The sequence below is a fragment of the Silurus meridionalis genome, chromosome 11 (genome assembly GCF_014805685.1).
Source record: "Silurus meridionalis isolate SWU-2019-XX chromosome 11, ASM1480568v1, whole genome shotgun sequence".
Taxonomy (NCBI): domain Eukaryota; kingdom Metazoa; phylum Chordata; class Actinopteri; order Siluriformes; family Siluridae; genus Silurus; species Silurus meridionalis.
In genome coordinates this window covers 6,880,775-6,893,533 of record NC_060894.1, presented here as the reverse complement: position 1 = coordinate 6,893,533, position 12,759 = coordinate 6,880,775, and the positions used below count along the sequence as shown (strand labels likewise).

The window sequence follows — 12,759 nt, the reverse complement described above, 5'->3', positions numbered from 1 at the left end:
GGAGGAACCAAAAATGTAAAGTTGCAATAAAACACAAACTCAGCATTTAAGCCATTTAGGTTGTGTGTATCGCACTTCTTCTCAACACATTCTCAGCTTCTCAACAACAGTAGATGTCATGCTGTGCAGCGTTTGGATGCAGATCAAAAGGTTGTAGTGTGGATTTATAGAGTTACTATAAAATTCTTAGGGCTTTATCAGCAGGAAGAGAGCAGGTGGGAGGACACAGAGGAGATGAAGTGTGAGCTCCTCCCCACTGTGGACAGCCGAAAGACCCACGACTCACACCTTTGATTGGAGTCAGCAGGGGACTGAAACTCAAGGTCAAAACCGAAAGTTGTTGTATATCATACAGAAGGACAAGCTGCAGTTTTTATCTCTAAGTTCATCGGCTTTATTTTTCTGTCCATTGACATTGTTTATTTACATTTTGCCATTGCCATAAGAGGATATTTATCTGTCCTGTGAGTAACATCTTTCAGTGGCTTTTACTTAAGATCAAGACCATGTCATGATGAAATAATTATTTTACAATGGCTATGTTTGTGTGCGAAAACTGCAAAACTGTACAGAAAACTGAAAACTCTCAGAATTTCAATTTACTTTTGTAACTGCCACGAAAACATACATCTAACATACATTAATGCAAGTTTGGTAGTGATGTCATCTTTATTAGTTACAAGCTACAAGGAATATGTAACTAACCAATAATTGAAGGTTAACTTATAAAAAAAACCTTTAAGCTCTGCAATCTAAAGCCTAAATACACATTTAAAATTTACAGTCGATATGTAAAATTATTATTTGCATTGTTGTTTCTTGCAATTTCACCTCAAAAAGTTTTCAGGCAGAGCATGGAGGAGGGTCAATGCAGTTATATTAACCAGACTGAAGACAGAGTTGATCTATCAATCTGCCAAAGGTGACCATTTCATTTATTTATTTTATTATGTATAGAATACAGCCATATCTCTGTGACATAACTAAAAAACTGTATATAGTTCGAGGAGATATAAAGATATATAATTTGTAATTCCTCAGATATCTAATACATCTTTGATTTAATGGGGGATCTGTTGCTTTTTTTCAACAAACCAGTCTTTTATCACCTTGCTGCATTTATGTTAATTTCATGCTGCATTTATGTTAATTTGATGTTATGAAGAGCAGACTAATAACGTGTTGGATGTTCATACTAATCAGGCTTAGTATTTGTTGCCCTCTGGTGGTTGTAGTGGCTAAAGATGAATTTCTCTCACTAGGTAAGGTGCTGAGCACTTGGCTTTATTTCCTTGTTTTTGACACGTTATTATTATTATTATTATTATTATTATTAATATTATTATTATTATTATTATTATTATTATTATAAAACATCTAACATTAACCCTGTATGGTGAAGCACTAAAATATCCCATTACCATATTGCACTTTGTTTTGTACAGATAAACTATTAAAATATATGTTACTGCACTATATATGAAATAGCCTCTTAATAGATGGCTGCTGTGTCCTTTGACCTGAGGGAGTGGAAGTGGACCGAACCAAAATGGCTATCTTGAACACAACAGCAGCACATCAGTTCCACAGAAAAGCAATAAAAGCAGTTGCATTGTTGAGGAGGGGAATCCCCCTAATTAAAACCAATTAATGACACTTACATCTGGCCTTAAAATTATACAGGTTATTTTACTCCAATAAATCAGTGTAGTTCAAAGACTGGTTTAAATATTTTTGTTTTGTGTTTTTAATTCTACTGTTGTTGTTATTAGGGCTAAGTCACAGATCATGTTTAATCAGGCTTTTAGATTGTAGAGTCTTGTTCTTAAAGCTTTTAAATAAGCCATCTTGTGTTTAAATGCACTGAATCATGTATCTACATACATACAAATTCAAGAAATTGTATTTGCTACAATTATTGTATATCTGTATGCAAGTTTTTATGTATGTATATATGTACAGTATATGTAACATTATTTATATGTATGTATATATGTATATAATGTATATGTATATAATATATACATCAAATGTATATATTATAGTAATTTACTCGATTAATTTTTGTGATTCGTTTGTTTCAAGAGCGTTTTGATTTTACTTAAAATAAATGAATGAAATATTAAGTCAAACATTAGGCCAAGAAAATTATTTCAGGCTTGGATTTAGTACAAACTTCTTGAAATAGACTATAATTTGGTATAACTGATTTCTTTAAATGTACAATAACATGCTCATGTGTTGGGATAATTTTTTTTTATATTTTGTATTATTTTATGTAACAATATATCATGCTGTAGCTATACATGCTTTCTAAAATAAAACAGCAAACATTTATGTCTGTAAAGAAAGAAACACGTATTACATATTAGACCACATTTCAGTCAAAAAACTAAACAAAATAAAATAAAATAATAGCTGCAAAGACATAAGCAATTTTGGCAAAGCCCCCAGAAGAACTTTGGCAGGTTCTGTAGCACACCTGAGACACCTTTTTTGAAAGGCAAAGGGTTGTCATGCAGCCATATCACCCTGTAGCCCAAGACAGCTTGCCCACTGAAGCTAAGCAGGGTTGAGCCTGGCCAGTACTTGGATGGGAGACCACCTGGGAAAAACCAGGTTGCTGCTGGTAGAGGTGTTAGTGAGACCAGCAGGGGGTGCTCACCCTGTGGTCTGTGTGGGTCCTAACACCCCAGTATAGTGACAGGGACACTATACTGTAAAAAATAAAATAAAATAAAAAAAAGCACCGTCCTTCGGATGAGACGTTAAACCGAGGTCCTGACTCTCTGTGGTCATTAAAAAATCCCAGGATGTCTTTCGAAAACGAGTAGGGGTGTGCCCCGGCATCCTGGCCAAAAAACTTGCCCGCTGGCCTGCTAATCATCCCCTCATATTAATTGGCTATATCACTCTCCTCTCCACTAATATGCTGGTGTGTGGTGGGCGTTCTGGCGCAATATGGCTGCCGTCGCATCATCCAGGTGGATGCTGCACATTGGTCGTGGTTGAGGAGAATCCCCCTTTCATATGTAAAGCGCTTTGAGTGCTGCAGAAAAGCGCTATATAAATGTAACAAATTATTATTATTATATTGTTTTTACAATATTTAAAACATAATAATAAATTAATTTATCAAGGCATTGTTGCTTCTAAAACAGCATTTCTTTACATGAACCATCGATGGATTTGCATTCAAATCCTCAAGTTACATTAAAATTAATGACTTTATAAGTCTCTCAAACCTCTCAGAGAAAACCACTTCTTTCATGCAATCTGTAGTGCAAGACTGAGGCCAAAAGTAAAGAATGAACCGCATTATGACCACAGGCAAATATCACATATCAGCTCAATCATTAATTCAGTGTTTCGTGGGGAACATGTATTAATCATCTATAATGTGTTCAGTGAATACACATTAGTAGAGTCTCTGGCTTTTTTATACATTAAGTATAATGGTGTTTAAATTCACTGTAATACTTCTTAGGAGCAGAAGTACATATATACTAAATAAAATCTGACTGGGCATCCTAAAGCTGGTTATTTTCCTATACTGAACGTCTCAGAGTATGTTTTATTCCTTTTACCATGGCAATTAAATGAATATGAAATATGTGTCTAATATACTATCATGAATTATTTGACCTAACTCATATGTGGGCATAAAAATGTGCCAAATGGTTCACAGTGCCAAATGGTTCACAGTGAAAGGGGTCTGTGGAGGCATAAACCTGTGATCTAAAGAGCAAGAGGGAGTTTAGGTCATTCAACCTACATGGGAAATCGTCCCACAATTTCTGGTGTAGCTAGGGTTATATACTACACTGTGCTGTGCTGGGGTGCAATAAAACAAACTGCTGACAGGCTGAATAAACATACAGAAGAGGTGAGATCTGCAAATGGTGGTGGGAGGGGAATGAGTGTTCAAATGAAAGTTTGAACACTCCCCCCCAAAAAACACCTTTAGCAAGAGACTGATCCAATCAGGGTTGATCAGGAATACTACAGGAAGTCATTGATCAACTTCTGTGTTGGAACTTTGTAATTAAAAAATAAATAAATAAATAAATAAATATTGTATAATACTATCAAGTGAAAAGTGTTAATTAATATAACAAGTAAATATACCCAAAGATTTCAAAGATGTGAGAAATTGCCCAATATGACCTAAATTTAATTCAGTGTTAATGATTATTTTATTTATGAAGGATTGCAATTACAATTGAAAAAACTATAAAATGTAAAAAAATATAAAGGATTTTAATAAACATATTTAAATATATGTTTGAATTATACAATAATGTTTTTTTATTATCATATACAGTGAGGAAAATAAGTATTTGAACACCCTGCTATTTTGCCAGTTCTCCCACTTAGAAATCATGGAGGGGTCTGAAATTGTCATCGTAGGTGCATGTCCACTGTGAGAGACATAATCTAAAAAAAAAAATCCAGAAATCACAATGTATGATTTTTTAACTATTTATTTGTATGATACAGCTGCAAATAAGTATTTGAACACCTGAGAAAGTCAATGTTAATATTTGGTACAGTAGCCTTTGTTTGCAATTACAGAGGTCAAACGTTTCCTGTAGTTTTTCACCAGGTTTGCACACAATGCAGGACGGATTTTGGCCCACTCCTCCACACAGATCTTCGCTAGATCAGTCAGGTTTCTGGCCTGTCGCTGAGAAACATGGAGTTTGAGCTCCCTCCAAAGATTCTCTATTGGGTTTAGGTCTGGAGACTGGCTAGGCCACGCCAGAACCTTGATATGCTTCTTACAGAGCCACTCCTTGGTTATCCTGGCTGTGTGCTTCGGGTCATTGTCATGTTGGAAGACCCACCCTCGACCCATCTTCAATGCTCTAACGGAGGTTGTTCCCCAAAATCTCGCAATACGTGGCCTTGGTCATCCTCTCCTTAATACAGTGCAGTCGCCCTGTCCCATGTGCAGAAAAACACCCCCAAAGCATGATGCACCCATCCCCATGCTTCACAGTAGGGATGGTGTTATTGGGATGGTACTCATCATTCTTCTTCCACCAAACACGTTTAGTGGAATTATGACCCGAAAGTTCTATTTTGGTCTCATCTGACCACATGACTTTCTCCCATGACTCCTCTGGATCATCCAAATGGTCATTGGCAAACTTAAGACGTGCCTGGACAAGTGCTGGTTTAAGCAGGGGAACCTTCCGTGCCATGCATGATTTCAAACCATGACGTCTTAGTGTATTACCAACAGTAACCTTGGAAACGGTGGTCCCAGCTCTTTTCAGGTCATTGACCAGCTCCTCCCGTGTAGTTCTGGGCTGATTTCTCACCTTCCTTAGGATCATTGAGACCCCACGGTGAGATCTTGCATGGAGCCCCAGTCCGAGGAGATTGACAGTCATGTTTAGCTTCTTCCATTTTCTAATGATTGCTCCAACAGTGGACCTTTTTCACCAAGCTGCTTGGCAATTTCCCGTAGCCCTTTCCAGCCTTGTGGAGGTGTACAATTTTGTCTCTAGTGTCTTTGGACAGCTCTTTGGTCTTGGCCATGTTAGTAGTTGGATTCTTACTGATTGTATGGGGTGGACAGGTGTCTTTATGCAGCTAACGACCTTAAACAGGTGCATCTAATTTAGGATAATAAATGTAGTGGAGGTGGACATTTTAAAGGCAGACTAACAGGTCTTTGAGGGTCAGAATTCTAGCTGATAGACAGGTGTTAAAATACTTATTTGCAGCTGTATCATACAAATAAATAGTTTAAAAATCATATATTGTGATTTCTGGATTTTTTTTTTTAGATTATGTCTCTCACAGTGGACATGCACCTACGATGACAATTTCAGACCCCTCCATGATTTCTAAGTGGGAGAACTTGCAAAATAGCAGGGTGTTCAAATACTTATTTTCCTCACTGTATTTAATCCTTTGTTTTTTTTTAAATATACAAAACATACACAATTTCAATAGCTAATAAAATTATAATAGTAACTATTGAAAAATAATGTTATTATTCATTTTTCACCATCAAAAGCCTACTTTTAAATAGCTCACGAATTCTCAGACAATGGGAGGAACATTCTTTGTGCACTCTCCTTACTAGTGGATGGCACATGAAGGTTGCAGTGTAAATGTATTCAAGCCTCACATATCTGCAAGTGTTACAGTGTGCAACTGAGCCCTGTTTCCTCCTCTGTGGTGTGGAGATGGAGGGGGCAGCGATGGGCAGCTGTTGTGCCAAAGGGGGCCCCTGAGCTCCCTGTGTTATCTGAAACCCACCTGCCACTCCCACTGCCTCCCAATCCTCAGTCCTGTGTGTGTGTGTGTGTGTGTGTGTGTGTGTGTGTGTGTGTGTGTGTGTGTGTGTGTGTGTGTGTGTGTGTACACACCACCAAGTGAAACAGCAACAGGAGCCAATGTTTTCCCGCCTGAAAGTTAGGCCGAAAGAAAGCCATATGAGGGCATTGGGGGAGGGGAGAAGCAAAGTGTCCCAGTAGATAAACTCTTCCTTTAAAAAAAATTCCCTTTCACAACTTTGGGGTGCATTTAAGAACTCATCAGCATGCACGATTGCAAATTTAAGGTGAAGGTAAAGCTCTACATTAATCTATTTTTTCCACATTTTCACAGATTTGAGTCAATGATCAAAGAATGCATTTTTACATAAAACAACAAAAGCTATTTGTTGCTACTGGCATGTAAGACCTAAAGCTAGTGTCAAACTGTGCGTTTACAGTGGACTTTTAAGATTATAACTTGTCTGCCAATACAAACTTGGAAAAATCTTACAATATAACATGTTATGATGTGAAAACAACCATCAGATTACCATATGAATACCCTCTCATTACATATACTGTATACCCTATATAAGCAAAAGTAAGTTGGATAACTGCCTGTTTCAGCCATTTGGGACTCTTCTTTAAACTGTTAGCACAAAGTTGAAGGCGCACAATTGTAAAGGATGTCTTTGGATGCAATAGGGTTAAATTTCCCTTCATTTGAACCCAGAGGCCCAAACTTCCAGCACAATGATCCTGTGCACAAATAGAGCACAATGAAGATGTGATTTAGATGTGTTGGAGTGATCTTTCATGTCCTGCTATAGAGCTCTGACCTCAACTTATTCAACACCTTTGGGATAAACTGTAACGCTGACTGCACCCCATGCCTCCTCACTCTACATCAGTACCTGACTTTACTAATGAAATTAAATCTACACAAGCACACTCTAAAAACTTACTGGAAGATTGGAGGTTATAATAACAGCAAATGGAAATTTAATGTGGAATGGGATGTTCAAAAAGAACATACCAAACTTATGTCAGGTGTCTATGAACTTTTGTCCATATAGTGTACATACTATTAAATAAAATTAATCCAAACCATATATACAGTACAAACTATTAAAGAAAATATGACTATTAAAGAAAATATGACCTTCCCTTTATGTCATCAATCAGCTTAGTTCAGGTTTGTGTGGACAATCCTTAGAATAAGTGATATGTTTAGAGAAAACATGATTTGAAAGGAAAGGTGAAACGGGGGAGTTTGAAACGCTCTGTAGCTGTGTAAAAGAGGTAATAATAAGGGAATCTTTGCAACTTACTGATGGGTTGGGCTCTTAAGTGTATACATATATTATTGTATCAATTAATGTGAACATGCAGTATTAATTAATTGCTTTTTTACATGATCACATTTGTAGCTGCTTTATTGTCAACCTAGGAACATCACCATTTGCTTGCTTAGAAATAATTTACACTGCATTTACACTGATATTTTAAGGAAAAATGGTTCCAACACTGCCAGAACTTTGTCATAAGCAGTCTTTGGTAATAGTGGCTATTATGAAGTGTAATTTTTGTTGGTGATTAAAAAAAAAAAAAAAAAAGCATCAAACCGTCTTACATAAAAAAAAGTGGGTTATTAGTTGCTTTATTTTAGTTATAATTTAGATATACATGTAATACATATGTAATAAAAGGTTATTATATGTTGTAGTCTGTTGGTTTATTTGTGGTTACTATGTGTTTTATGATAAACTTTTAGAAAGAATGAGAAAGGTGAGCTCAGAAATATTAGTTCTCACTTTTGACAAACACCTTCATTTGTTGAATTTTACTATCTTTATTCAGACAGACAGACAGACAGACAGACAGACAGATAAATTGTAATGTTACAGCAACCAACTCAGACATAAAACACCGTACAAGCAACAAGATGGAAAAGAATAAAAAAAAGAAAAAATTATTATTAGATAAATAAACCAAAATAATGCAAGCTTGATTTAAAGTCATGGCACCCAAAATAAATTCAGTAAAATATAGCATAAAGCCTGGGGTGATTTTTGGAGCTATTTCAGACTCCATTTTGGATCTTCTACAACAAATTGCTTCTTGGTGCACAATTAAATAAAACTTCTAAAACTCGCATACTTCATGTATAAGAAAAAAATAACAGAAGGAATAGCGCTACACGCATTCCGAGGCAATTCCTCATATGTAACATGGACGACTTATGTAATTACATAAGGTTTTTTTTTTTAAAGCCACTGTAAATTGTTTCACAAAACAGGCGCCATTTTGGTCCCAGCCGCTCACCTTTGTGGTCATTTTTAACCCCGATTTCAAAAACGGTAAACATATAACTATATAATTAAGGGAACATTTTAGGATCGTGTTTCGATTTAAACCCGAAATGGATATAGTTCTAAATTTCCAAACAACCCGCTTTGTATTTTTTTTTAAACACACGACTCACGGCTGAAACAAATACCCACTCCATTGATTGGCACACACAAGCACCCAACAGGTACGTTGCTATGATTTGAAATCGCATTGTCGTCCCGATGAGCCAACCAGCTCACGAGGGAGGCGGAAAAAGGCGGGGCTCTCGACTCCAAACGCCAATCAAGTGAAGGCGTAAGGAAGAGAGGGGGCGTGACCGTGCGCGCTATGCTTATGATGATAAAGTGAATAAGGGGGAAGAGAAGGGGGGAGAATCCAATCCGGTTTGAGCTAGTTTGTGTTTCGATGGGACGGTAACGTCTTCCTGCGCTGAAACCTGCCTGTCTTTTTTTTTACCGAGCTAACTAACCACTGTTGTTACCTATTTTTAGTCTCTTTGGCGTCCTTATTTTCACCCTCTTTCTTGTAGCCTTTTCCTATTTTTTTTTCTTTGTGTTAAACACCTCAAAACCAGCCATGCCCAAAAGGAGCAAAGTAAGTACTCTGTGTGATACTTGGGGATTCTCTTTGATCGGTGTTTTAATCGGTCTGAATGTCCGGAATGTGAGGTTTAGTGCATTGTTTTAAAACATGCATTCATGTGATTATTCGGTTTCTTTGCAGTAACGCGAATCCGGGTTGCACTCTGAATTCATTTCGGTGCACAAAATGTTTTGATTTGAGAAGCGATTCGTTTCGGTGTGCACAGATTTCCATGCGATTCTTACGGCGATTCACGTTCTCAAGAATGCACGCATTTTCTGATTTTATGAATCAATAAGTGACTTTTTTTTCTTCCAAATATTATTTTCATGTGCATTGTTTACAAATAGACGAAGTAGCTCTGAAAACATGGATCTAGACAAAGGGGTGTAGCTGAGGGGGGATCTCTACTTTTCGATTATTTTCGCAGTAAATAAATAAATGCACGATAAAAAAATTGTAGGTTTTGAATTTCTAAATTAAACGATTGTATTTTGTTTGTATGTGTTTTATGGCTTTAAAAAAATCGATCCTTGTGTTTTGGAAAATGGTCGTGGCCCCATCGTTTTTATTTATAATTTTCTACAAGAAAAACAACCTACATGTGAAAACAAAGGTTTATAAAAAGCTGTATTGGATTCGACTTCAGTTGTGTATACATGTGTGTGTGTGTATATACGTGTATCCGTGTGCTTGTAGTCGATGCACATCGTCGCCATAGCTGAGGATTCGTGCAAATCTGTGGTTGTAAAAATGGCGAATCTCACACACCGCGGCGACTCCGCTGTATTCTGGCGTTTCCCTTTTTCTCTGTAACGTCATTAAACTATCTGGAAATATGTCGTGGAAATAAAGTAAAAAAATCTCTTAAAACATAGGTATTTTTTGGAACGACATTTTTAATCGTATTTCTTTAATTAAGTCGTCGGCGTTGCTGAACAGATTAGTGTGGAAGGGGGCGGGGTTCGCAGTTCCCTCCTTCTCCCTCGTGCGCACACGAGCAGCCAGTCAGCACAGCGCGTGCAGAAAATGGCGGGCTTTTGAGATCAACATGAGTGGGGTTTGTTAGGCAAGGGGTGGGGGCGGGGCTTCAGGTTCAACAACACAGCCGCCAATAAGATTTGTATATTTAGCAATAAAATAATCACTTTTTTACTCTTTATCTGTTCAGTTTATGGTTTTGGTATTGTCATTAAGAATTATGTGTTGTCTTCTGATTTCTAACTGATTGTAATCTCTTTGTTATCCAGGCGAACAATGACACCGAAGCCAGCGAGGTAAGTTACTGTGTAGTTTTTCCCCTCCCACTACTCAGAGTTATGATGTCACAAATTCACAAGGTTCTTTGTTGTTTTTCAGCCTAAAAGGAGATCGGCAAGATTGGTAAACGTAAGTAAGCCACGGGCAAGTAATGACATTTAGCTGATTTTTCACACACAAGTTTAGTTTAGATGAAAAATGTTTTTGCACAGATGTCATAATTTTATTTGATTTTCAGAAGCCGGCACCTCCTAAGGCAGAGCCAAAGCCAAAAGCAGCAAAGGTAACAACTAGACATAATTTAATTTTTCTTTCTTGTTGAAAGTATATCAGTATATCTACTTTATTAATTAGTAATAATGTTGGGTGATTATTGTAAAAAAAAAAATTGTGTTGCAGAAGGCACCTGTCAAACCCAAAAAGACCAAGGAACCCAAGGACGACAAGCCCAAGGACGAGGAGAAGAAGGAGGAAGTCCCTGCTGAGAATGGCGAGGCAAAGGCCGACGATGAGGTAAGTGATGTTCAAAGAGAATGTGGGTCTTTGTTATGAAACAAACAAAACAAAAAGGATCAGCTGTAATACTTGCGTTTTGCTCTTTTTAGGCACCAGCAACAGAAGAGTCGGAGAAGAAGGATGATGCAGCAGAATAACATCTTGTCTCGAACCAGTGCTCCCTGTACCTCTCTTCTTGTACAATTCAGGGGAATATTTTTATCTACTATTTTCTAAAGGCAGTTTTTTTTAGTAGTTTGATTGTAGAGACACATTTTTTATGAAAGCTACAATGCATTTTAAGGGGGATTCATCCCATCCCATTTGTACATCCAGAACAGTTAATGTCTGTCATTTCCTCTTTTCAAAGTGGGAAAGAGTTACGCCATTGGTGCGCTCACACACACATTGCGCATGGCGTTTACAAAGACAGTTGGACAGCTTGCCCAAATGACTAACATTCCATTGGCTCAATGAGGGATTTTTTGTTGTTGTTGTTTGTTTGAATGTGTATAACCTGTTATGTATGTGTGCGCGGAGGGGAGGGGTGCAAATCACTCATTGTTTTTTTTTTTTCTTGTTTATAATAAGGCAGATTACCTAGGACGTTTGTAAACTGTGTTCTATATGTTAATTTTTGTACCAATTCTGCTTAATAAACCTACTTTGTAGTACTGGAGATCCTCCATCAGGCCTGTGCATCATCACGTTTTGTTGTCTTTCCTGTGATAGCGCCACAATAGATCTATATAGCAGCTGTGAAACGATCTTCAACTTTATATGCAGCGTGTAACGGTACCTTGTCCGGACGTGGCTGAGGTTGAATCCTTGGCAAAGCTAAGATGCTTTTGAAACTTGGCCACCTGTCTTGGGCTGGTCCGATGATTAAATGTAAGATCTGGCTAACTGTACAGCACTCGTACCAGCAGTAGCAATATACGCGTGCAACTACAAATGTACAGTTTCTTTCAGATCATTGTTTATAGATGTATCTCTGTGTATTGTTTGATTTAAGCGAGCCAATAAAAATTGTTTGTGACACCTGTTTTTCCCACTTTTATTATTCTCAATGATTGGCTCACATAAATAGCACATAACTAATGTAGAGCTGCCTTGTTAGTATTACATAATAAACATCTATAATACTTCTACTTTTAAGTAAGATAATATACAAGTTTATTTGGTAATTAGTCTGTGACCCTTTGTTGGTTCATTGTACTAAAGCTTCATATTCGGAAAATAAAACGCTTAAAATTTCCGTTCAAAGGTAAACAAAACTTCATTTACACTAAGTTTTCTTCCAGCGATTGCTGTGATTTAATTCTGCACTTGGTCAAAACAAGTATAAAAGTACAGTGTACATTCCTTAAAAATGTCTGTCTTCTATATTAACTTTGTCCATTTTTGTGTCCCTTTATACAAATTATATTTGATAATAGTCTACATTATGGATAAAGATCACTGATTCTGTCTGGTTTTACCAGCAAAAAACTGTAGGTTCTGTAAGATGCCTGCTTCCATTATAAAACTGGCATACCGAAGAGCGCTGATTCACCAAATTTTTTTACATTATTATATTATATTTATGGTTGTTGTTACCTTCCCTGTGCTGTCTATAAGAGGTGACAGGAGATCCGGGGCATTATGGGTGTATCACAGAAATAGGAAGCAAAAGATGGGATAGTGAATAAAAAAGAAGCTAGACTTCATCTCTACAAAGAAGTCAGTTTATTTTTCTATACACATCTACATTAGGTTTGTACAATTTGCTTTTAATTATAATTTTTACCGCAGC

The 12,759-nt window shown here is 37.0% G+C and overlaps 1 protein-coding gene across 2 annotated transcripts; it reads left to right on the top strand.

Annotated features, from left to right (window-relative positions):
- The first annotated feature begins 8,979 nt into the window (after positions 1–8,979).
- Positions 8,980–12,005, top strand: si:ch73-1a9.3 (non-histone chromosomal protein HMG-like). 2 transcript variants are annotated; one of them, XM_046862078.1, is made up of 6 exons: positions 8,980–9,221; positions 10,460–10,486; positions 10,569–10,598; positions 10,711–10,752; positions 10,869–10,982; positions 11,075–12,005. In XM_046862078.1, the coding sequence occupies exons 1-6, from the start codon at positions 9,204–9,206 to the stop codon at positions 11,120–11,122; spliced, it is 279 nt and encodes a 92-aa protein (XP_046718034.1). In that variant the 5' UTR covers positions 8,980–9,203; the 3' UTR covers positions 11,123–12,005. The 2 variants fall into 2 exon arrangements, with proteins under 2 accessions (XP_046718034.1, XP_046718033.1); XM_046862077.1 differs by having other exon boundaries at positions 8,983–9,221; positions 10,708–10,752.
- Positions 12,006–12,759: the final 754 nt, after the last annotated feature.

Coding starts and splice junctions, on each gene's coding strand:
- si:ch73-1a9.3 (XM_046862077.1), top strand. Junction 10,487..10,568: donor ATGACACCGAAGCCAGCGAG/GTAAGTTACTGT, acceptor GTTGTTTTTCAG/CCTAAAAGGAGATCGGCAAG. Junction 10,599..10,707: donor GATCGGCAAGATTGGTAAAC/GTAAGTAAGCCA, acceptor TTTGATTTTCAG/AAGCCGGCACCTCCTAAGGC.